General features: G+C 39.5%; 1 protein-coding gene across 2 annotated transcripts in view; it reads left to right on the top strand.

Annotated features, from left to right (window-relative positions):
* Svep1 (sushi, von Willebrand factor type A, EGF and pentraxin domain containing 1) overlaps positions 1 to 23,842 on the top strand; it is a 162,338-nt gene that overhangs the window by 118,908 nt on the left and 19,588 nt on the right. For both annotated transcript variants that reach the window (XM_070011444.1, XM_070011455.1), the window contains exons 37-43: positions 2,927 to 3,599; positions 6,468 to 9,256; positions 11,173 to 11,398; positions 13,704 to 13,859; positions 17,817 to 17,880; positions 19,712 to 19,885; positions 21,741 to 21,917. In XM_070011444.1, the coding sequence (XP_069867545.1) occupies positions 2,927 to 3,599; positions 6,468 to 9,256; positions 11,173 to 11,398; positions 13,704 to 13,859; positions 17,817 to 17,880; positions 19,712 to 19,885; positions 21,741 to 21,917 (4,259 nt within the window). The remainder of the gene's footprint in view (positions 1 to 2,926; positions 3,600 to 6,467; positions 9,257 to 11,172; positions 11,399 to 13,703; positions 13,860 to 17,816; positions 17,881 to 19,711; positions 19,886 to 21,740; positions 21,918 to 23,842) is intronic.

Here is a 23,842-nt window from a genome sequence, read left to right as displayed (position 1 = left end):
TGATGCTCTATCATTTTTGTTGATTTGTCTATCTTCTATAGATTTCCTATTTCTGGCTAAGATGAAGGAATCCCATCTTTTTCATAATAGTTGACTCCGTAAAGTACTAAGAGGGACCCCAGGTAAAATTCTTGGTATATAATGACAAGAGTCTTTACTGATAGGTGAGTCAAATAATTTCTATTAGTCACCCCCTACAGTGGTGGTACTACTACACACCTACAAATCATAGTTATGATTGACTCACTTTGAAAAGAAAAAGGGAGAGATACAGCAATATTGAAGGAAAATGTAAATGCTGGAATCTGATCAACTAAATTCAGTTCCCAACTCTGCTACTTCTGTTTTTATGTTTTTTTATTGTGAAAATACTGTACAGAGGGATTACAGTTACACAACTCTGCTACTCCTATCTGTATAGCTAGGCACAGTGCTGAGGCTATGTGAATTACTAACCCATCATCTGGGAAAAAAAATGAACCAATCAACTAGGCATGGTGGCTCAAATCTATAATTCTAGCTACTTGGCAGGCAGAGATTGGGGGCATCATAGTTAGAGGCTAGCCAGGCCAAAAAAGGAGGAGGAAGAGGAGGAGGAGCAGGAGGAGGAAGAGCAGGAGCAGGAGGAGGAACAGGAGGAGGAGGAGGAAGTTTGAGGGATTCCATCTCAACCTATGGTGAGTACAGTGTCAAGTACCTGTTTTCTCAGCCAGTAGAGGAACACCATGGCTGGGTGCAGTGACATATGCCTGTTATCCCAGCAACATAGGGAAGTGTAAGTAGGAGAATCACAAACTAGGCCAGCTCGATCATAAAGAAGAACCCACCTGGAAAATAACCAGTGGTAAAAGGGGCTAGAGGCAAGACTCGGTGGCCTGGCATCTGCCTACCAAGTATGAGGTCCTGAGCTCAAACCTAAGTACTGCTAAAAACAACAAGAACAAAAAAATTCAATTTGTCTAGTCAGGATTCCATTTAAGCACCTCCTTATTTTGCTCTTCTTACTCTTCATTAATCTCAAAATGACAGCCTAATTAGTTGTTAGATATTCTTTGAAAACTATCATCAGTCTTTTCAATAAGAGTAATAATGAAAATAAGAGTGACTCTCCTGCATATCCTAATATTTTGCTCAGCTTTGTTGAGGCAGCACTTGAGAACAATTTAAGATTTTTTGCACACTATCAATCTGTCATCCTATATGGTCCAACCCCTTGTGCATAAAGAAAGACTGAGAGCTATTATGTAAAACTTATTCGTACTGACTGAATAGGAAAGCCATATGCAGAATGTAGTTTTTAATTCTAACCACATGGGAAAAGGTATTGGAGATAATGGAGACTGACACTAAGTGCTGCTTTAAAATTCACTGAATATCTCAAAGTGTCTGGCTGTGAGCTCTGTCTACACGAAACAGAGCTCATTAGAGCTTCTTTCAAAAACTAGTGCCGAAATCATCAGGCTGAAATCATCTAAAGAGTGAGATGTCCAATGTTGAATGGAGTCAAATAGAACCAAAGTGTACTTCTCGGTTTTTTGTTTTTGTTTTTGTTTTTAATGTACAACAATTAAGACTGAGGAATGGTAGAATGCTTGCCTGTTAAGCAATCCTGAGCAATACGTATACACACACACACACACACACACACACACACACACACAGACACACACACAATTCTATGATTCTAGAGCATTTGCATAGCACACATGAGGCATTGGCTTCAATTCTTAGTACACATGCGCACACACCCATATATACACACAAGAAATATAACAATTGTTAGATTCCTTAATAGTAAAAATCTTAAATCCATTTCTTCAAAAGAGGTTAATATAAATTTCAAGATATATTTACATATGTCAAATGAGAGTCATCTCATCAATAAGCTCAATATTCTAACAGTAATGGTTGTTTTAAAAGGAGACAGAATAAAAACAAAGTCATGGTTGGAAAGATAGTGATAAAGTAACAGAAGACACATTTGTTCTTTCGCAGGCTAGAATAAGAGGTGGTAATTTCCAATTTTGATTTGTAATTCTTTCCTGTTCCTAGTTCCCAGGCAGCGAAAATAGTGCATACTCCAGACTGAGTTTCTAGGCCTGCTTTCTAGGAGGGTCAGCAAAGTAGGTGGTGTAGTAATAGGGGGTCTGTAGACTCCTTCATAAGCCAGAGTCACTGGTACCATGGCTGTACATCCCTCTATTGGATACATCATTCGCTGGATGATGGAGTTCTGTATATGTCAAGATTCAACTAAAGGCTAAAAAATTGGAGATTCTGTTAGCACCTCTCTGGGCACCTTAGCACTTCTTTTTAAGTTATCTTGGATTCTGTTCTTGTTGTCTCTTGATGTACATTGCCTATAGCAAGTTGGGGACTATGGTGACAAGTGACATGGAGACCAAACTTTTCTAATTGAGCACACACACACACACACACACACACACACACACACACACACACACACACACACACATACACACACACACACCGATGCATATATATGTATACATACACACATATAAATTTTTTGTTTGTTGGTTGTGAGGCCTGAACTCAGGGCCTAGGCTCTATCCCTTAGCTCTTTTGCTCAAAGCTAGTGCTCTACCACTTTGAGCTACAGTGCCACTTCCAGTTTTCTGGTGGTTAAGTGGAGATAATAGTCTGACAGACTTTCCTGACAGGGCTGGCTTTGAACACAAACCTCAGATCTCAGCCTACTGTGTAGCTAGGATTACAGGTGTGAGCCACCAGTGCCTGGCTCAGATATATTTTTGTTTTATTTTTTACCCTCATTTTCCCCCTAGTATTAACATCTCACTTTAGAAGGATAGATGGTGCCATTTATCAGAAAGAAAGAAAGAAGAAAACAACAGAAGATATAAGTAGTGTTTCTCAAGCACTATGCTTACTTATTATCTCATAGCTATACCCTTGCTGGTCCGGACACCGTGGAATGCCTGGCCAATGGCAAATGGAACGGAAGTAACCAACAGTGTCTAGCTGTCTCCTGTGATGAACCCCCCAGTGTGGAACACGCCTCTCCGGAGACAGCCCATCGGCTCTTTGGCGACATTGCATTCTACTACTGTGCCGATGGTTACAGCCTGGCAGACAATTCCCAGCTCCTTTGCAATGCTCAGGGCAAATGGATTCCCCCAGAGGGTCAGGCAGTCCCCCGTTGCATAGCCCATTTCTGTGAAAAACCTCCATCTGTTTCATACAGCATCTTGGAATCTGTGAGCAAAGCAAAATTTGCAGTTGGTTCTGTCGTGAGCTTCAAGTGCATGGAAGGTTTCGTGTTGAACACCTCAGCAAAGATCGAATGTATGAGAGGTGGCCAGTGGAGCCCTTCCCCGCTCTCCATCCAGTGTATCCCCGTGCGCTGTGGGGAACCGCCCCGCATCATGTATGGCTATGCAAGTGGATCCAACTACAGTTTTGGAGCCATGGTGGCCTATAGCTGCCACAAAGGGTTCTACATTAAAGGGGAGAAGAAGAGCACCTGTGAAGCCACCGGACAATGGAGTAGCCCCATACCCACATGCCATCCGGTTTCCTGCAGTGAACCACCGAAGGTAGAGAATGGCTTTCTGCAGGTAAGACACTGAATAGCAAATAGTCCATGCTTCCAGCTGCCTTACCACCGTCCAGGTATTCAAAAGCAGGGCCAGTGAGTCGATTTGTTGAAACAGAGAAGTGCCTTAAACCTCCAGGTGGAGGTTTAAGAAGAGTATGAATCCTTTGAATACCATCTCTTAATACTGTTTTTTCTAAGCTATTTGTGGCAATATCTTGGCCCTAAATATGAAGTTAGATTAAGACCATTTCAATAAAAGGTTGTTTTCATTTATACAAATTACTTCAACATGGACATAAAATTTAGGAAATCAAGATCTATGCTGGATGGTGTCAGTGACTCATGCATGTAGTCTTAGCTACTCAGGAGGCTGATTGCTGAGGATCACCAGAGCCAGACAGGAGAGTCCTTTATCTCTTTATCTTCAATTACCATGAAAAAAGCCAGAAGTGGATGTGTGGCTCAAATGGTAAAGCATCAGCTTTGAGTGAAAAAGCCAAGGGACAAAAGTTCAAGCCCCAGTACTGACACCAAAAAAAGGAAAAGAAAATATATAAGATATAAATAGGATCTAAAGAAATTCACTTTCTCAGCAAAATATAGAATAAAATAACTCTGACAAAGGTTTTACATTGCTCTCTCAATAGCTGTAAAGGTAGTTCATCATAATGGACAGAATTCAGTATCACCCCCAAACATGTCTGCTTCCAAACTAATAGGTTTCTTTTTCATAAATTCATCAAGAAAACAGGATCAAGAATCCCATAAATCAAAGGCCATTTTACCTAGATACATTTTACATAGATATTCTGATTGCAGTGTTTCTTTTTCTTTTCTTTTCTTTCTTTCTTTCTTTTTTTTTTTTTTTGTTGTTGTGGTGGTGGTGGTGATGGTGGTGGTGGTGGTGATGGGGCTTCAACTGTTGGCCTGGGCACTGTCCCTGAGCTCTTCAGCTTAAGGCTAGCACTTTACCACTTGAGCCACAGAGCCACTTCCAGTTTTCTTTTGGTTTATTGGAGATAAGATTCTCATGGACTTTCCTACCCAGCAGGCTTTGAACCATGATCCTCAGATCTCAGTCTAGACTGAGATCCTAGGATTATAGGCATGAGCCACCAGTGCCTGGCTTGATTACAGTATTTCTTTAAAGTCTCCACCTACCCACTGCCTTTCCTTTATATTTAAGAACATCAAGACAAAAATGAAAAGTTTTTTATTTACAGCCTTCCCTTGGATATATGACCTTTACAGATAGAGGATATAGACTGTTAGTAAGAAAGGTTTATTTATTTATTTGTTTCACGGGTGTTTCTAGAGCATCTACCAGGTGCTGGGTACCATTAGGAGCACTGGAGGTCTAGCTTTTATTAATAGAGCATCAGTCTATTATGGCATTTGTGTTTACAATCATATGTTGAGCAGTAGACAACATAAAACAATTGTTTCCAAATACTGAATTTTTTTCCAAGTACTGTTAAATTCGTGAAACTTTAGGAGTTAGAATTCACAATTTCACACAAAAAGCATAATAAGTTTTAGATTTTTATAATTTATCTGCTTAAAATGATGTGTTACATATTCACTTTAATTTTTTAACTTTTATATTAATTATACAAAAGAATTTATTCTGATTTATTTTAATTTTGAGGTCCTGAGTCTTAAATTCTTTGTATATTTATTTTCTAGTCAGTGGTACTGCACTTTGAACTTGAGGCCTTGTGCTTGCTCGGCAAGGGCCTAACTACTGAACCATGACACTAGCCCTACTTTTCACTACTTAGTTTTGAGATGGAGGTCTCACTTTCTGCCCAGATATGTGCCTGGGACTACAGGCTATCTGTTTTTTTTTTTTTGGGGGGGGGGGTCTAGTCATGGGGCCTGAACTCTGGGCCTGGGCACTGTCCCTCAGCTCTTCAGCTCAAGGCTAGCACTCTACCACTTGAGCCACAGCGCCACTCCAGCTTTTTTCTTTTTGCTTATGTGGTGCTGAGGAATCGAACCCAGGGCCTTAGGCATGTAAGCAAGCGCTCTACCACTAAGCCACCTTCCCAGCCCCAGCTATCTGTTTTATATTGTCTGTCATAGCTGGGAAAAACAGGTTCATGCCACTACTTCTTCCACTGAGACAGAATCTTGTGGGCTTCTCTGCCAAGGCAGGCCTGGAATTGCAATCCTAACAATCTCAGCCTCTTATGTGGCTAGGATGGCAGGCTGGTGCCACTGTGCCCAGTTATTGGTTGAACATTGAGAAGAAGTCTCGCAACCATTTCTGCCTGCACTGATTGAGCTGCTATCCTACTGATTTCATTCTCTCAAGTTGCAAGGATTACAGACAGAAGCCACAAGCGCCTGGCGCCTGGCTTAAACTCGCTACTGAAAAGGTAGAAGATTGATTTTTATTTTCCATCTTCATACCACAACAGAATTTTTTTAAGTATATTGTGAAAGAAAAAAATAACTCTAATAGAACGTTTGGATATATCTATACAAATGCTTGACAGAGTTATTTGTAATTTTTGGAATTGCTCCTTCCATGATCTTTTTATTTTGGGCTCTACCCTGTGGTAAAACTATCTATAGCAAGGATTATCTACTTTGATCTGTTACGATTTGCTTCTACATTTGCACATTTTAAAAAATTTTATTGTAAAGGTGATGTACAAAAATGTTACAGTTACATGATTAATGTAATGACTATATTTCTTTTTGAACTGTACTTATTTCTAAAAATAGAGTGGACCTACTGGATTAAAAACGTAAGACTTTATTTCCTGATGTCCTAATTAACTTGTATGTTCTTTTTTTTTTTTTTTTAATATGAAAGCATTCAATTACTTGTATCCATGTTAGGCACCTAATATTCACTTTTTTCCTCCCCATTACTCAGCATACAACCGGCAGGATCTACGAGAGTGAAGCGAGGTACCAGTGTAATCCAGGCTACAAGTCCGTGGGGAATCCTCTGTTTGTCTGCCAAGCCAATCGCCACTGGCACAGTGAATCCCCCCTGGTATGCGTCCCTCTGAACTGTGGGAAACCTCCACCAATCCAGAATGGCTTCATGAAAGGGGAAAACTTTGAAGTGGGCTCCAAGGTTCAGTTTTTCTGCCATGAGGGTTATGAGCTTGTCGGTGACAGTGCCTGGACATGTCAGAAATCTGGCAAGTGGAGTAAGAAGCCAAGCCCCAAGTGTGTGCCCACCAAGTGCCCTGAACCACCTCTGTTAGAGAACCAGCTCATATTAAAAGAGTTAACTTCTGAAGTTGGCGTGGTGATGTTTTCCTGTAAAGAAGGCCATGCCCTGCAGGGCCCCTCTGTCCTGAGATGCTTGCCGTCACAGCAATGGAATGACTCCTTCCCTGTTTGCAAGATGGTTCTTTGCCTCCCACCTCCCCTGATCTCCTTTGGTGGCCCTGTGCCTTCTTCCACTCTCCATTTTGGAAGTACTGTCAAGTATTCCTGTGTGGATGGGTTTTTTTTAAGAGGCAGTCCTAACACCATCTGCCAAGCCGATGGTACCTGGAGCTCCCCACTGCCAGAATGCGTTCCGGTAGAATGCCCCCATCCTGAGGAAATCCTCAATGGCATCATTGATGTGCAAGGCCTTGCCTATCTCAGCACGGCTCTCTACACCTGCAAGCCAGGGTTTGAGTTAGTGGGGAATAGTACCACCCTCTGTGGTGAAAATGGTGACTGGATTGGAGGAAAACCAACATGTAAACCCATTGAGTGTCCAAAGCCCAAGGAGATTTTGAATGGCAAATTCTCTTCTACCAACCTTCATTACGGGCAGACTGTCACGTATTCCTGTGATGAAGGCTTCCGATTGGAAGGGTCCAAAGCCTTGACCTGTTTAGAAACAGGTGACTGGGATATGGCTGCCCCATCCTGCAGTGCCATCCACTGTAATGCCCCACAGCCGATTGAAAATGGTTTTGTAGAAGGGGCTGATTACAGATACGGGGCCATGATCATCTACAGCTGCTTCCCTGGGTTCCAGGTGTCTGGTCATGCCATGCAGACCTGTGAAGAGTCAGGATGGTCAAGCTCCATTCCAACTTGTGTTCCCATAGACTGTGGGCTCCCTCCTCACATAGATTTTGGAGACTGTACTGAAGTCAAAGATGGCCAGAGATATTTTGATCAAGAAGATGACATGATGGAAGTTCCCTATCTGACTCCTCGCCCTCATCCTTCAGGAGCAGAGTCTAAAAGCTGGGACAATGTGAAGGAATCTTCCAGTACACATTCATCACATTTTCTCTATGGCACAATGGTTTCCTATACCTGTAATCCAGGATATGAACTTTTAGGAAACCCTGTGCTGATGTGCCAGGAAGATGGCACTTGGAATGGCAGTGCACCTTCCTGCATTTCAATTGAATGTGACTTGCCAGTTGCTCCTGAAAACGGCCTTTTGCATTTTACACAGACGACCATGGGAAGTGCTGTACAGTACAGCTGCAAACCCGGTCACATCCTGGTGGGTTCTGACATGAGACTTTGTCTGCAGAACCGGAAGTGGAGTGGGGCTTCCCCTCACTGTGAAACCATTGCATGCAAAAAGCCAAATCCCATCATGAACGGATCCATCAAAGGAAGCAACTACACATACCTAAGTGTGTTGTACTATGAGTGTGACCCTGGCTATGTGCTCAATGGCCCGGAGAGGAGAACATGCCAGGATAATAAAAACTGGGATGGGCATGAACCAATCTGCCTTCCTGTGGATTGTGGCTCACCTCCATTATCAGCGAATGGCCAAGTCAAAGGAGAAGACTACACCTTTGGAAGAGAGATTGAGTATACCTGCAATGAAGGCTTCTTGCTTGAGGGAGCCAGAAGTCGTGTTTGTCTTGCTGATGGAAGTTGGAGCGAAGCAACTCCTAAATGCATACCTGTCAGATGTGCCACCCCTCCACAGGTGGCAAATGGGGTGATGGATGGCCGGGACTATGGCTTCAAGAAGGAAGTCTTGTTCCGCTGTCAGGAGGGCTATGTGTTGCATGGTGCTCAGAAAATCACTTGTCAATCTAATGGTACCTGGGATGCAGAGATCCCTCTCTGTAAACCAGTCACCTGTGGACCTCCTGAAGATCTTCCCCAAGGCTTCCCTAATGGTTTTTCCTTTTATCATGGCGGACACATACAGTATCAGTGCTTTCCTGGTTATAAACTCCATGGAAGTCCTTCAAGAAGATGTCTCTCCAATGGTTCTTGGAGTGGCAGCCCACCTTCCTGCCTACCTTGCATGTGTTCTACACCAATCATCCACTATGGAACTATCAATGGAACTGATTTTGGCTGTGGAAAGACAGCCCAGATTCAATGTCTCAAAGGTTTTAAGCTCCTAGGACTTTCTGAAATCACCTGTGAAGCCAATGGTCAGTGGAGTTCTGAGTTCCCACACTGTGAACACACCTCTTGTGGTTCTCTCCCAACCATACCAAATGCACTCATCAGTGAAAGCAGCAATTCAGAGGAAAATGTGGTGACTTACCGCTGCAGATCTGGCTATGTGATGCAAGGCAGTTCTAATCTGATTTGTACAGAGGCAGGGATATGGAGCCACCCTTACCCAGTGTGTGAGCCTCTGTCCTGTGGACCCCCACCATTTGTTGCCAATGCAGTGGCAACTGGAGAGACATACACTTATGAAAGTGAAGTAAAACTAAGGTAAGACCATGGCTTGAGAATCTACAATGGAATCTTCAATCAGGACAGAAGGTTGTGAAATAAAAATTGATGGATCAAAAAGTAGATAATTGAAAAGAAAACACCACCCCTGAACTTCTCTCCAAAACCAATGCTTTTAACACTAGGCTTTAGTCTGTTTATAATTTTGTAGAAATCCACAGGCTGTGAAAATTAATTTATACTTTTCTTTTTCAGACTATGGCTCCTAATAAAAATGGTCATGACTCTCATGAAACAGAATCTTCTAGCTAGCTTGAATAGTTCTTAAATCAGGATGCTTTTTTCTAAGGAGGGTAAATTTCTTTATAATTACAACTTAATGATTATGTGTATGCTTTAAATGTTGGGGAAAAGGGGGGGATAAAACAACAAAAAAAAAACCCCTAAGAATCTGGACCAAAATGCTAAAAGAGTTTTCCAAACAAACTAAATGGCTTTTGCTAGAAATTTCTCTATCTAGAATATACTACTGAGTGATAACTTTTTCAATAAATAGATGAATCACTTTTACTAGAATAAGTATCCATTAATGTTCAAAGGTAGCTACTCTCCAAAGTTTCATTTACATCTCTGAATTGTGGATTCTCTTTCACATATAAGCCTGTTAGATTTGATTAATAATTCAGCAGCTCTCCCTAGGCTATGTGTTGTGAACACTTTAGCCCATCTTTCATTTTCTTAATTGCTATAAAAAGTAGAGCCAAGAGATGCAATGATAATGAGGCCAATGAGTAATAGCTCAGGCACTCCACAGAAAAAATAATTATTACTCCTTGCTGTTCATAGGTTCGAAGTTTTCCATTTGGGTATGGTGTGTCATGTTTCTGTTGAGAAGCCACACGTCACCTGCTTCCTAAGACTTGCAGGTTTTGTTCCTTGTTGTGTGTTGATTAATATTATCAAATGTTAATTACGCAGTTTAGCAACAAAAAAAGGTGACATAGAATAGTGACAAAAGCATGATTCCAGAACAAAAGTCTAGATAATGTCTACAGTTTTTCTACAATGCTACCTTTTAATGGTCCATAGGAATTGAGCACCATGGCTCCCAAGCTGAGTGCCTTATGAAGCTACTTAATCTCTGTGGTGTCAACTTTGGGATCACAAAGTGGGATTACAAGACTGACATGAGAATGAGTTGATATTTGTAGCAGACGTGTGGCTGTAACCAGAAATTAGTAACCGTTACAGAAGCGCTTGCTGAATAAATGTGCACATTCTCAAAATCTTAAAAGGTCTTAGAGCCAAAATGAACTTAAATTGGAACACCAACACTTGATATCACCTATTTATCAAGAGTAAGATAGAAATATCTTATGTAGAGAACCTAGGACAGTGTTTATAACATAGCAAATAGGCCATAGATACTGTGCTAAATTCCCAGGAGTCACTGAGTCTATTTTAAACTTTTCTTCAAGTTTCTTGAACTATTAGCTGGGTTTAGATAAAAATGAATCCAGGGCTGGGAAGGTGGCTCAGTGGTAGAGTGCTTGCCTTGCATGCATGAGGCCCTGAGTTGAATTCCTCAGCACCACATAAGCAGAAAAAGCCAGAAGTGGCGCTGTGGCTTAAGTGGTAGAGTACTAGTCTTGAGCTGAAGAGCTGAGGGACAACACATAGGCGCAGAGTTGAGGCCCCACAACTAACAAAAACAATTTTTTAATGAATCCAATAATAGTATCTACACTGTAGATAATTAATATCAACATTGAAAGTAATTTCAGTCTTGACTAATCTTGAATGTGGAGATCTGGGCAATGCCATCCACCTGGCATTTGAGCTAGTTCTGATACATCACATAAAGTGCTAAGCCTTTCAATGCCTTCAGTCCAAGAATAGGTCAGGAACTGCATTGTACTCCCTTTCAGGCATTCACCTTCTCATTTCCATTGCAGGTGTCTGGAAGGTTACACAATGGACACCGATACAGATACTTTCACCTGCCAGAAAGATGGTTACTGGTTCCCTGAGAGACTCTCTTGCAGTCCTAAAAAGTGTCCTCTGCCATCAAATCTGACACATTTGCTTGTCCATGGAGATGACTTCAGTGTAGATAAGCAAGTTTCTGTGTCATGCGTAGAAGGATATACTTATGAGGGCATCAACGTATCAACATGTCAGGTGAGACTTTGCTGTAGTCCACCTCCCACCTACACATATTCTGCCAGGACAAAGGGTAGGTTTTGCTGTCCTGAAAAAGGGAAAAAAAGAGTCTCAAATTTTCATTCACAGCAAAGGATTTAAGTAGTCTCTTAATTAAAATAGAATCTATCCCAATAGTCCCATTTTTATTGTTTGTTTTTATCATCTTTAGTGGGACAAAGAAGTTTCGATGCAGCATGTTAATGTTATGAGTACAATGCGTTCTGATCATTGTCACCCCTTCTGTCATACCCCCTATCTATCCTAGCCCCTTCTACCCCCTCAAGTTATCTGGCTCCATTTTCACATAGGTATATTGAATACTATGACTGTATTCACCCACCATTCCTTCAATATTTCCATTTTTAAACTAAGAAAGTATCACTGTTACATAAAATGTTAAAATACTGTCCCAAGAGATTTACAACAGTTACATCTTCGGCTCAAAACAAAATGTCTAGATGGAAATCTGCCCTGGACACTGCCAAATACATTCCTAATTTCTGTGGAAAGATCAAAAGTTACAAAAGCCGACAGGAAATTCATAAACTTTTCCTTTAGAAAATAGCAAAGAGGAGGTCTGAAGTTATGCAGTAGAACTCACTCAGGAGAAAAAACTCAGTTTTCCCTACTATGCTAAAGAGCACCCTTCTGATTGCAAGGATGTCAAGGAAACCTTCTGCAGCCAGCACCACCTAGATGTCCTCCAGATCATTTCAGATCTTACAGCCTCTATCTGGAGGTTGCAGCAGGCCTGTTAGGTTTTGAGCGCTCAGAACCTAACATTTTCCCTCTTCAGATGCCAGGCAGCAAGTCCAGGCTTCTCAACTCCTCACCTTAATCCCTTCCTTGGGTTCCATTAACTTGCTCGAGTGGCTCACAGCACAGGGAAACACTTACATTATGAGTTTCTTTGAAAGGCTACAAATGAACAGCCAGATGAGGTAATGCGTAAGGCCAGGCCTGGAAGGGTCCAGAAGGCAGGAGCTTCCATTTGGTTGGTCTGGGTGATGTGAGTGACATCACATTCAGCTCAAGGATGATCTCATTCACCTTCCTAAAAGCCTGCATGTGATCAGATGTCCAGAATGCTCTCTGAACCCTATCCTTTTAGACTTTTGTGGAGACTTCATTGCTCAAGCGTGAGGATCCAATTATGGATGAATGTGTAGAAATGTGGTTAGACAAAGGATGTAATCTACTGCTAATGGACTGAAATCAAACAAGGTCTCTCTGTTCAGCTCCTTCTTGGCCTCTCCGTGTAGCACTTCATCCCTGCAATTGTGGGACGGTACCTCTTCTGACATGGGGATCTTTCAGACAAAGTGGGTCAAAGAATTTCTTTATGGACAACTCCAAGATAGAAAGGCAGGGGAAAATTTAAATGTCCACAGCTTACTTTGGGAAGAAAAATTCCAGTTCCTATGTCCTGCCTTAGAGAGGAAATTATCGGTGATGAATGGAAGAGGAAAGCATACACGTATATACATATCAGTTGGTAATACAGTAACATTCCCTCCGAGAAACATATGTGTGTGCCTCACTTTACCCAACTAGGAGGCTAAAAACCTCTGACAAGGTGATGACAAAAGAAAAACACATTTAAAGAAAAAAATTTCTTTTTCTTATGTGCTTTCTTCAAAGGTAAGTGATAAGTTATTTTCAAAATAAGTTATTTCAAAAATAAATGCTAAGTATTTGCATTGGGATGGAGGAAAGGAAACCATTTTTAAACCTTGTTTAGTATGTCCAAAAGATACTTTAGAAACTTTAACATGTAACATTGTATAAAATATAAAGGGTACATTAATATATATCATGGAATGTTTGTGTCAACCATCCAGTCCTCAAGAATTACAATGAAAACCTACTGATTGATGTTCTTGATTTCTGAGTGGATTCTATGTGAAAAAATTACAAGTATTAGCCTCTGAACCTGAAATCTGAGATTTTTGGTTTGCAGCCAGCACAGGGCAGGCAAATTCACAAGCTTCTTATTTCCAAATAACCAGCAAAAAGCCAGAAGTGGAGTTATGGCTTGCATAAAAGAGTGTCAACCATGAGTGAAAAAGTCAAGCAAGAACTAGAGGCTCTGAGTTCAAGCCCCACTATCAGGAGAAAAAAATGATTTCAGCACATGTTTAGAGGGATAATCAATAACACAATTAGGACCAAACTCTAGGTCTTCTTGACTCTGATTTGTGGAGTTATTTTGCCATTTACCAATATTAGCAAACTTCTTCATTTGTTCCTAACTATAACTTGTAACTTGTTTGTTGCTTAGCTTGATGGTACGTGGGCACCACCATTTTCTGATGAATCCTGCATTCCAGTGTCTTGTGGACATCCTGAAAGCCCAGAGCATGGATACGTGATTGGCAGTAATTACAGCTTTGAAAGCACAATTATTTATCATTGTGAGCCTGGCTATGAATTAGAGGTACAGACTGCTTAACTGGAATTAATTTGCTTTACTGTAGATTCAGAAATATTTTTAGTGTTTTAGCACAAATTTATTTTACCAACTTTATCCTAAAAACAGTCATTGTTTTGTTGCCTTATATGCTTAACACTTTCAAAGAAATGGGATGACTTACAATTTTAAGAAGGAAAAATCTCAGATTTTTACAGAAAAGAATACTAAGCTGCGTACTGGGTGGCTCACACCTATAATCCTAGCTATTCAGGAGACTGAGCTCTGAGGATCACAGTTCAAAGCCAGCCCAAACAGGAAAATCCTTGAGACTATTGTCTCCAATCAACCACCAGAAAACCCGAAGTAGTACTGTGGCTCAAAGTAGTAGAGCACTAGCCTTGAGCAAAAAAAGCTCAGGGACAGTGCCTAGGCCCTAAGTTCAAGCTCTATGACAAAAAAAAAAAAAAAAAAAAAAAGAATAGTATACAGAAAGTAAAAGAAGTAAAAATCCCAACCACAAAGCCATACTGTTATTTCTAGTTGACCTGTCTCAACTTGTTGTGCTGACAGTCATATCTTGAGACAAGGAAGTTCTCCTGTCACTATGGTGAAGTGACAACAGTTTTGAGGTCTGTAAAGCCAGAATTTCCTCAACAATGAGCTCTTAGACACTGGCAAATTCTTGACTGAGATGTCAAGTTCCTTCATACCAGGAACCTTTGGCTGAAAAAGAGAATCCTTAGAGCAGCTCTGACAAACACCAGCTTTATTCTAAAGACAACACTTAGTTGTAGTATTGACATTCTATCAGCAGCACTTAAGTCTCCTGCCTTACTTTAATAGAAGGGCTAACAATATTATCTTGTCATCAAACTTGAATTTCAGGAACCTGTTTTGTATTTCATAAGGACTGTCATTCTGGTTTATCAGGAGATTCTTTTTTTTTGGGGGGGGGGGGTCCGGTCGTGGGGCCTGAACTCTGGGCCTGGGCGCTGTCCCTCACCTCTTCAGCTTAAGGCTAGCACTCTAACACTTGAGCCACAGCGCCACTTCCGGCTTTTTTCTTTTTGCTTATGTGGTGCTGAGGAATTGAACCCAGAGCCTCATGCATGCAAGGCAAGCGCTCTACCACTGAGCCACCTTCCCAGCCCCTATTAGGAGATTCTTAACTGCCATATTTAAAGTAGGATTTAAATATACATTTTTGCAGAAGTATTCATTGCCAGTCATCTGTTCAGTTTGTATGGTATGACCCATTATTTTCTTACCATCTAATCAAAAAATTGCCATAAGATAGATCCAGAACTAACTTCCTGCAGATCTTGATTTAGTTTTTCAAATAAATTAAAAAATAAATGGTAGAAAGAAGAGTGAATGATTACATTGATTGCAATTGGAAATTTTTCCTGGTTTGAGAGTACTGATTTTGCAATTATTTAATTTATTAAGAAAAGTGATAGATGGGGCTGGGAATGGGATTCATAATGAGACTAGAAAATAGTAGGTAACTGTTAGCATATGCTTATAAGCAAACATTTCAAAAACAGCTAATGGAAAAGAGTTGTCTTTTCAGTACTGACTGAACGACCAAATAACCAAATAATATCTGAGGGGACATTTATAAAAAGTGTTCCAAAGCACTGGTGTAATTCTAGCTACTCAGGAGGCTGAGATATGAAGATCATGGTTCAAAGCCCACCTGAGCAGGAAAGTCTATGCTATTCTTTATCTCCAGTTAAATCACAGAAAAAACTAGAAGTGGTAGAGTGCTAGTCTTAAGCAAAAGGAGCTCAGGGAAGCATCCAGGCCCAGAGTTCAAGCCTCAGGACAAAAAAAAAAAAGTATTACAGGTAAAAGTGAAGGAATTTAAATATCAAAATTTGCAACCCCTGCTAATGAAAAATTGTTTGTTATTCTAAAGCTTGATATAGGTGTTTAGACTAATAGTTGAAAAAAGCAGATATGTTAGGTCAAAAAATGGTAATAATAACATTGGATCTAAAACTCCAACTTCATTAATAAAAATTAAGATAAGTAAAGAGTAGAGAGAGATGACCAAAGGAGGAAATGCATGATAAATAATATAAACAATTCAGCTTGCTAAGGAGCTAGTTAACAGAGATGTTTTGTGTTTAAACCAATAATAGTTACTAATAATTTTATTTGAGTTCTTATTACAATAATAGTTGACACAGTCCAAACAGAATATTTATCATCCACATCACTAGAGGAATAAGACAAAGAAAAATAGCACTGGGAAAATCTTGAACGATGGACTTCAATTAACTACTTGAATACAGTCTACTCTGGAAGTGCCCAGATAGTTATCTGCTTCCTCTAACTAATAAAAAGTAATTCCTAAGTTAGAAAATTGTATTTTCTTATGCACAGCGTAAGTAAAAGTGTTCATATTTATGTCTAAATGAAAAGATTTTAAACATGTTTTAGATTCATAGAACTAGTTATTTTCTTGGAAAATCAGGATATAACCGTTCCACCAAAAAACTCATTGAGATATTTACCGGTAGATACTTATGGGGAATTAAATTGATGGCTCAAAGGAAAAATGCCTTTGAAGAAGAGAGTAGGAAAGAGATCAGGCAGCTAGGTTGGGTGGCACCTGGCAGCTCTTGGGAAGCTGGATGTAAGAGGATTTTGAGCTTGAGGCCACCCTGGGCTACACAGTGGGTTCCAGAACCACCTAGATGGAGACTGTCGTCCAAGGGAGGGAGGGAGAGAGGGAAGCCATCCAGATCAAAACCAAAATGAAGAAACAGCTCTTCTCCTTTTTTTGTTATTTTCAGATAGCTTGCTGATTTGGTCATATATTCAAAGCAATAGAATATCCAAAGGCAATGCAAGAAAAATAGGAATGCATATACAGAAGTCCATACACTTAAGTCTTAAAATCTCTTCAAGACTTTACTTCATACATAGTCTTTATTAAATGTGATATCACAAGCCTGTGGCTATCTTATTTATTATTCTGTAGTGGATTAGGAAGTTAGGGTTTGGGAGTGCATTATTATTAGGAGCACAGGTAAGAGATAACAGAAAGACCGGAAGCAAAGATCCACAAAAATTACACCTAGGAACCAATGAACAGTAATCTTAAATTCATAGCAACTAGGTGCAAACAGTGTCTAGTTCTCAAGAGCTAGAGGATATTGAAAAGTACACTCAGATAATCATTTTCTTTCCAAGAAAATTATATTTCAGAAGGCAAGGAAGAAACTTGTAGAATATTTAAAATTTTAAATGCATCTATCTTACTAGCATAATATAAGGTAAATTTATGTTTTATAGTTGAGAATTTCAATACTCACACAAATATAGTACTTGATATTCTTTGCTGTACCTCTCCAACACTGAAAAGTAAATGTAACTCAAGTTGGGCACTGGTAGCTTATGCCTGTAGTCCTTGCTACTCAAGAGGCTGAGATCTGAGAATCATGGTTCAAAGCCAGCCTAAGGCAGGAAAGTCTATGAGACTCTTACCTCTAATGAAGCTCCAAACTAGAAGTGATGCTGTGGCTCAACATGGTAGTATGCTAGCCTTGAGCATAAAGGGTTCAAGGACAGTGCTCAGGTCCCAAGTTCAGGCCCCACAACTAACCAAAATAAACAGATGATAGATAAATAAATGTAACAAAATATTTTAAATGTACTAAATAAATATCTCTTTGACACTTTGAATCCATTCTTTATTCATAAGACTATGGGTCATAACTAGTTAACATTTAAATAGAAAGTGATAAATAAATAAATAAAAGTCTGTCAGGGATGAGTTTTGAAGTAATTTGATAATACATTTTTGAGAACCTATACCTGTTCTTTTATACTACATTCAACTGGCATATTTACTTACTGTTCCCAGTGCTGAGACATTCAAGTCTATAGATACATGGCTTTGCATTCCCTTACTGTCTTTCTATTACAGAATTCTTTTCTTGTCCATGACTTTTCTCCATTGCTTTACAGGGGAACAGACAGCGAGTCTGTCAGGAGAACAGACAGTGGAGTGGAGGGGTAGTGACCTGCAAAAGTAAGTTAAACAAATGGTACCTAGTGGTCCCGACAGTGGTGTTCAGGACACAGAATGACAATGTGCTAGAGCTGTTTAATACATCAGCTTTGTAATTTAAAAACAGGTTTTCAAACCAACTCTGGAAACTATAAGGGAACAGTTAATGAGGTCTTGCTCATAGGTACCAAACCAATAAAGAGTCAAAACTCAGAGTAGATATTAGAGACTAAATAGAACACAGCACAAGATTACTGGCTCTGGAAAGCAAACATTTCATTTAGAGACTGGTGATTATGCTTATTTACATTTTGGAGGGGAGTCACCTCAAATAGGTATAAATTAGAGAGCTTAGAGCTGTTGCTTCCTGGTGCAATACTGGCCAATTCTGACATCTTTTTAAAGGTGCTGCCAGGGTAACTATAAATAACTATTCACACTCTATTTGGATTATTGCATTAGCTGATTTTATGAAAACAGCCAAGTTTATTTGGCAACATGCTGACTAATTCACCATGATTTTATTCCCAATCGCTGCCCCCTCTGCTTCATCTGCCCAAAGACAATTAAACACGAGAGACAAAAGTTTCAACCATTACAAGTAGTAAGCTTTTTAATCATCTAATTCTCAGACTGGAAGGGCCTCTTAGATAGACTCTTCTCATCCCTTCCATTGACAAATTGACAAATGACTGCATTTACTCAATGGAGGCTAGGAGACTTGAAGAGGCCTGCCCAACATCAGAAAACAAGTTAGTAGCTGAGCTGACACTAAGATGCCTCTTTCCCTCTTGGTCTATATTTCCAGAAGTAAATGAGTGAGATTATTTTGTATATAGAGGAGTTTTAAGTCTTCTGAGGAATATTGTATGATTGCAATTCAGTAGAGAAAAATGGCTGTTTTTAGTTCTTAAAACTCATATAACTATCATATAACCTCATATATGAATATATGAACTTTACATAGTACTAAAAAGGTCCAATGTCTTTTATTCCCATTTCCCCAATACTTGCTCATTCTTAATAGCTTCCTATTATATTTCACAGGTTCATCTTTTACCTCTCCTCATAGGCAGTGTGACCTTGACCAAATTATTTAACCTCTCTGAGACCAGTTTTCTTCAACTACTGATTGAAATAATCAGGGTTGCTTTAAGTAAGGCTGTCAGATTTAAGAAAAAAGTACAGGGCACTTTCAAATTTAAATTTCAAATGAAGAACAATTTTAATATAACTAAGTCTCAGAAAATATTTGAGACACAGTTCTACCTAAAATATATTTGTTATGTATTAAGTGGATATTCAAATTTACTTGGACACCTAGTCTTTATCTTTTTATCTGGGCTTTATTACCCAAGTGTTATAAAAATAAGAATACATGGGAATTTTTTTAAGGCAGTAGCAATTTAATATATAGCATTCTTTTTATTTCACCCACCTGCTCATCCAGACCTTCTACTACCCCCAATATTATTAACAACATACAGACAGTTGAGATAAACAGAACAAAATAGAAATCTTCTATAAGTGAGAATATATTCATTAAATACTTACAAATTTTTTTATTTTCTTCCACCCGTGGATCTCACTGTGTCTCATGCAGGAGTAGGCCACAATATTTTATATATGCTGTGCAATATATGTAATACACATATAATACACATTATGTAAATGTACATTACAATAAATATGTACAGTTGTATATATAATATACAAATGTGTATACATACACATATACATATATGCATATACACATGTCTATAATGTACCAAGTACTAATATATTAAGTACCTCAAAGGAAGGAAAAGATTTGGGAAAGCATTCAACATACGGCTTTTGTTCTTCCTTCTAGAGAGCAGCTGTGAAGCTCCAGCTGAGTTTCAGAATGGAAACGCTGTGGTGGAAAACAGCACCGGAGGACCCCGGGTAGTCTACTCTTGCCACCGAGGCTACAGCCTAGAAGGGCCACTGGAGGCACACTGCACGGAAAACGGAACCTGGAGCCACTCAGTTCCTCTCTGCAAACGTGTGTGTTGACTTTGGAGAGGTTTGAATCAGACCCAGCTTCACTGCTAGCTTCCTGCTTATCTCAAACATAGAGGAAGCGCCACTGATGAGGGAGATTGTCCCAGAGAAAGCAATCTATGCCTATCAACCTAAATTTTGTGGGGTACTAAGAAAATCTACTCCTAATATGTAAAACATCCTATCTAAAACCTAGTTTTATCGGATTCTTTGGCTGGTTATAATTTAAAGGCACTAAAAGTAATGAGGTGTAATATTTTTAATGTTGATGGGGAGAATGATGGGAGCAATGACTATCAAGATGCAGTGTACTCAGAATCTGACTTGTTGAAATCCCTTTGTACAACTGCTTAAAACTTTTTAAACTGTTGACATAAATGTATGATAGATTTTAGTGGAGTAAAGGGGAACATCTGAGGAGCTCAGGGAGGCTGATACCTATGGATCACAGTTCAAAGCCAGCCCAAACAGGAGAGACTGTGAGCCTCTTTTCTCCAATTAACCACCAATACACTGAAAGTGGAGCTGTGGTTCAAGTGGTAGAATGCCAGCCTTGAGCAAATAGCTAAGAGAAAGCACCCTGGCTCTAGGTTCAAACCTCAGTACTGCCTCCAAAAGAGGCAAAACAAAAAAAAAACAAAAACAAAACAAAACAAAACACCAACAACAACAAAAGAAATACCCTGTTAGTAACAGAAAAGGAATAAAGAAAGACATTGGATTTAAAATGTGATGTTAATATAATAAAGCATAAATAAATATAGTAAGTAACGGTAATGATAACCATTTGCATGAAACATTTACAAATAAGATGTAAGTTGACAGAGCCAGATTACTGTTAAAGTATCTTGATGCAGGGTTGGGAAGGTGGCTCAGTGGTAGAGCGCTTGCCTTGCATGCATGAGGTCCTGGGTTTGATTCCTCAGCACCACATAAGCAGAAAAAAGCCAGAAGTGGCGCTGTGGCTCAAGTGGTAGAGCGCTAGCCTTGAGCTGAAGAGCTGAGGGACAGTGCCCAGGCCCAGAGTTCAGGCCCCACAACCCACCAAAAAAAAATCCTGATGCAGTAACTGAGCATTTAGGACTCAGTGGAAACCTACCTTACAACCAACACTTCTTTTGTACCTATTTCAAATCAAGGGAAAAAAGTGAAATTGCTTGTAAAATGTGTGTGAGACAATTGCACTAAGCAAAGCTAACATCATTCCTGTTTTTCCTTCAGAATTGAATCTATCTTTACCAGTAAGACTTTCCAAGTCTACAATGCAAAAATTCTAATATTCCACTCATAGCAATATGGGTCTGAAGTCATATCAAACTCACACACAGAAAAGTCTAGTTGTTTTTCTAGTTTCTTCTGAAGGAAGTTCAGAAAAAGAAAATAATTTGATAGATGTTACTGTGTTCTTAATATTCTTCCAATACTAAAGGAATATTTAATGCATTTTCTATTGTTAGTATACCTTTGTTCCCTAATGCTGATCAAAAACAAAAGTCTAAAATAACAGTATGGGCCATTTCAGATTTAACTTGCCATCTTAGAGCTTTTGGATTTTGTGCTCATGGTTGGTATTTCCAGATCTCATCTGATTTTATCTTTTTTGTTTTAGTATCTTTAAGTAGTTATACAAAGGAGTTTCCATTTAACACAGCAGTTTACGAATATAATGCATCTTGATCAGTATTTTCAATAATTTCATGTATATTTGAAACAAATCCGTGTATAAGTTCCATGTTTCTTAAAAATCATATCATCAACACTGACAACTCCTCTCTGATAGGAATCAACTTTGCCTTCAAAGAAATAAATTAGGAAATGAGCAGAAATATCAACCTGAATTTTCTTTTCTTTCACAGCAAATCTATGCCCTGTCCCTTTTGTGATTCCTGAGAATGCTGTGCTTTCTGAAAAGGAGTTCTATGTCGATCAGAATGTGTCCATCAAGTGTAGGGAAGGCTTCCTACTCAAGGGACAAGGTGTCATCACCTGCAATCCGGATGAGACATGGACACAGACAAGTGCCAAGTGTGAAAGTGAGTCAACAGACAGAACCCAGTGAGCCAGTTAGCCTGGGTATTCTCCCATCCTGTGAGATTATGTTCAATGAAAGAACTTAATGATTTGCTCTCTGCACTATCATAAGCTATCTTCTACATTAATGTTTAAAACTCAAGGAAGAGATGGGTATTACTGGCTCACACTTGTAATTCTAGCTACTCAGGAGGCTGAGATCTGAGGATTACAGTTCAAAGCCAACCCAGGCAGGAAACTCCATGAGATTCTTATCTCCAGTAAACCATCAGAAAACCGGAAGTGGCACTGTGGCTCAAGTGGTAGCACACTCACCTTGAGCTGAAGAGCTCAGGGACAGTGCCCAGGTCCAGAGCAACCAAAAAAAAAAAAAAACAAACAAACAAAGCAAAACAAAACAAAAACCCCAAGAAAGATTTTTGTGAAAAGAAATACTTACCAGAACTAAGCTAAAACTTATTTGGCCACAGTCACAGAACAGGTTTCTAAATGGGCTCTTCTAAGAATGAGCAAGAATTAAAATTGAAAATATGGAGTTTCTTCCATACTGTCCCAAACTATTCTTTTTATTTTATTGTATTGTAAAGGTGATGTACAGAGGGGTTACAGTTATATAAGTAAGATAATGAGTACATTTCTTTTTGATCAGTGTTACCCCCTCCCTCATTTTCTCCCACTTTCCCTCCCCCAAGACTCCCCTCCCTCCCAAGTTGTAAAGTTCATTTCCAATATAGTGTCTAGTGCTTATCGCTATTGTATTAGTTCACCCTTTGTCCTGCTTTTCCTGTGATTCCCTTTCCCTTCCCCAAATCAAATAAACTTACAAAGAGCACTGAAATCAGAAACAATGACCACAGGGAATAAACCAGAGGAGAAAAAAAGACCAAAGGCAAAAGAAATAACTGAAACAGTACACTAAAAGAGAGAGGGGGGGAGAGAGAGAGAGAGAGAGAGAGAGAGAGAGAGAGAGAGAGAGAGAGAGAGAGAGAGAGAGGAGAGAGAGAGAAGAGAAAAGAAAGAGAAAAAAACCACAAAAGAAAAAAAACACTCCCTATCTGGGAGTTCATTTCAATCAATATCATTTATGTGGTCATATGTACATAGCTATTGCGTTATTGTGAACCTTTGCTAGGACCATCCTAGGTATATACTAATCATTATAAATGAGGGAAACTATAGAGCCTATGTTTCTTTGGATCTGACTTATTTCACTTAATATAATTTTTTTTCTGTCTTTCTATTTCTTTACAAATGGGGTAATGTCATTCTTTCTGATGGAAGCCTAGAATTCCATTGTGTATATATACCACATTTTCTCAATCCATTCATCTACTGAGGAGCATCTGGGTTGGTTCCATATCTTAGCTATGGTAAATAATGCTGCAATGAACATAGTTATGCTGGTAGCTTTAGTGAGGCCTTGTTTGCAATCATTTGAGTAAATGTCCTGTGGTGGGATTGCTGGGTCATAGGGAAGGTCTATATTTAATCATTTTTTTGTTGTTGTTATTGGTTGTGGGGCTTGAACTCTGGGCCTGGGCACTATTCCCTCAGCTCTTTAGCTCAACCATTAAGTCATAGCGCCACTTCCAGTTTTCTGGTGGTTTATTGGAGGTAAGAATCTCATGGACTTTCCTGCCTGGGCTGGCTTTGAACCATGATCCTCAGATCTCAGCCTCCTGCATAGCTAGGATTACAGGTGTGAGCCACCGGCATCCAGCTCTATGTTATAGAGGTGAGGAACCTATGTACTGCTTTCCAGAGTAGTTGAACTAGTTTACATTCCCAACAATAAATAGTGTAGTAGCTTTCCCTTTGGGCCACATCCCTGCCAGCATCTGTTATTTTTTGTTTTCTTGATAATGGCCATTCTAACTGGGGTAAGGTGGACTCTCAATGTAGTTTTGATTTGCATTTTTGGGGGGTG

The sequence above is a fragment of the Dipodomys merriami genome, unplaced genomic scaffold (assembly GCF_024711535.1).
Source record: "Dipodomys merriami isolate MVZ:Mamm:240054 unplaced genomic scaffold, mDipMer1.0.p SCAF_11, whole genome shotgun sequence".
Lineage (NCBI taxonomy): Eukaryota > Metazoa > Chordata > Mammalia > Rodentia > Heteromyidae > Dipodomys > Dipodomys merriami.
Note: the sequence above shows the minus strand (reverse complement) of the source record. Positions and strands in the feature narration are given on the sequence as shown.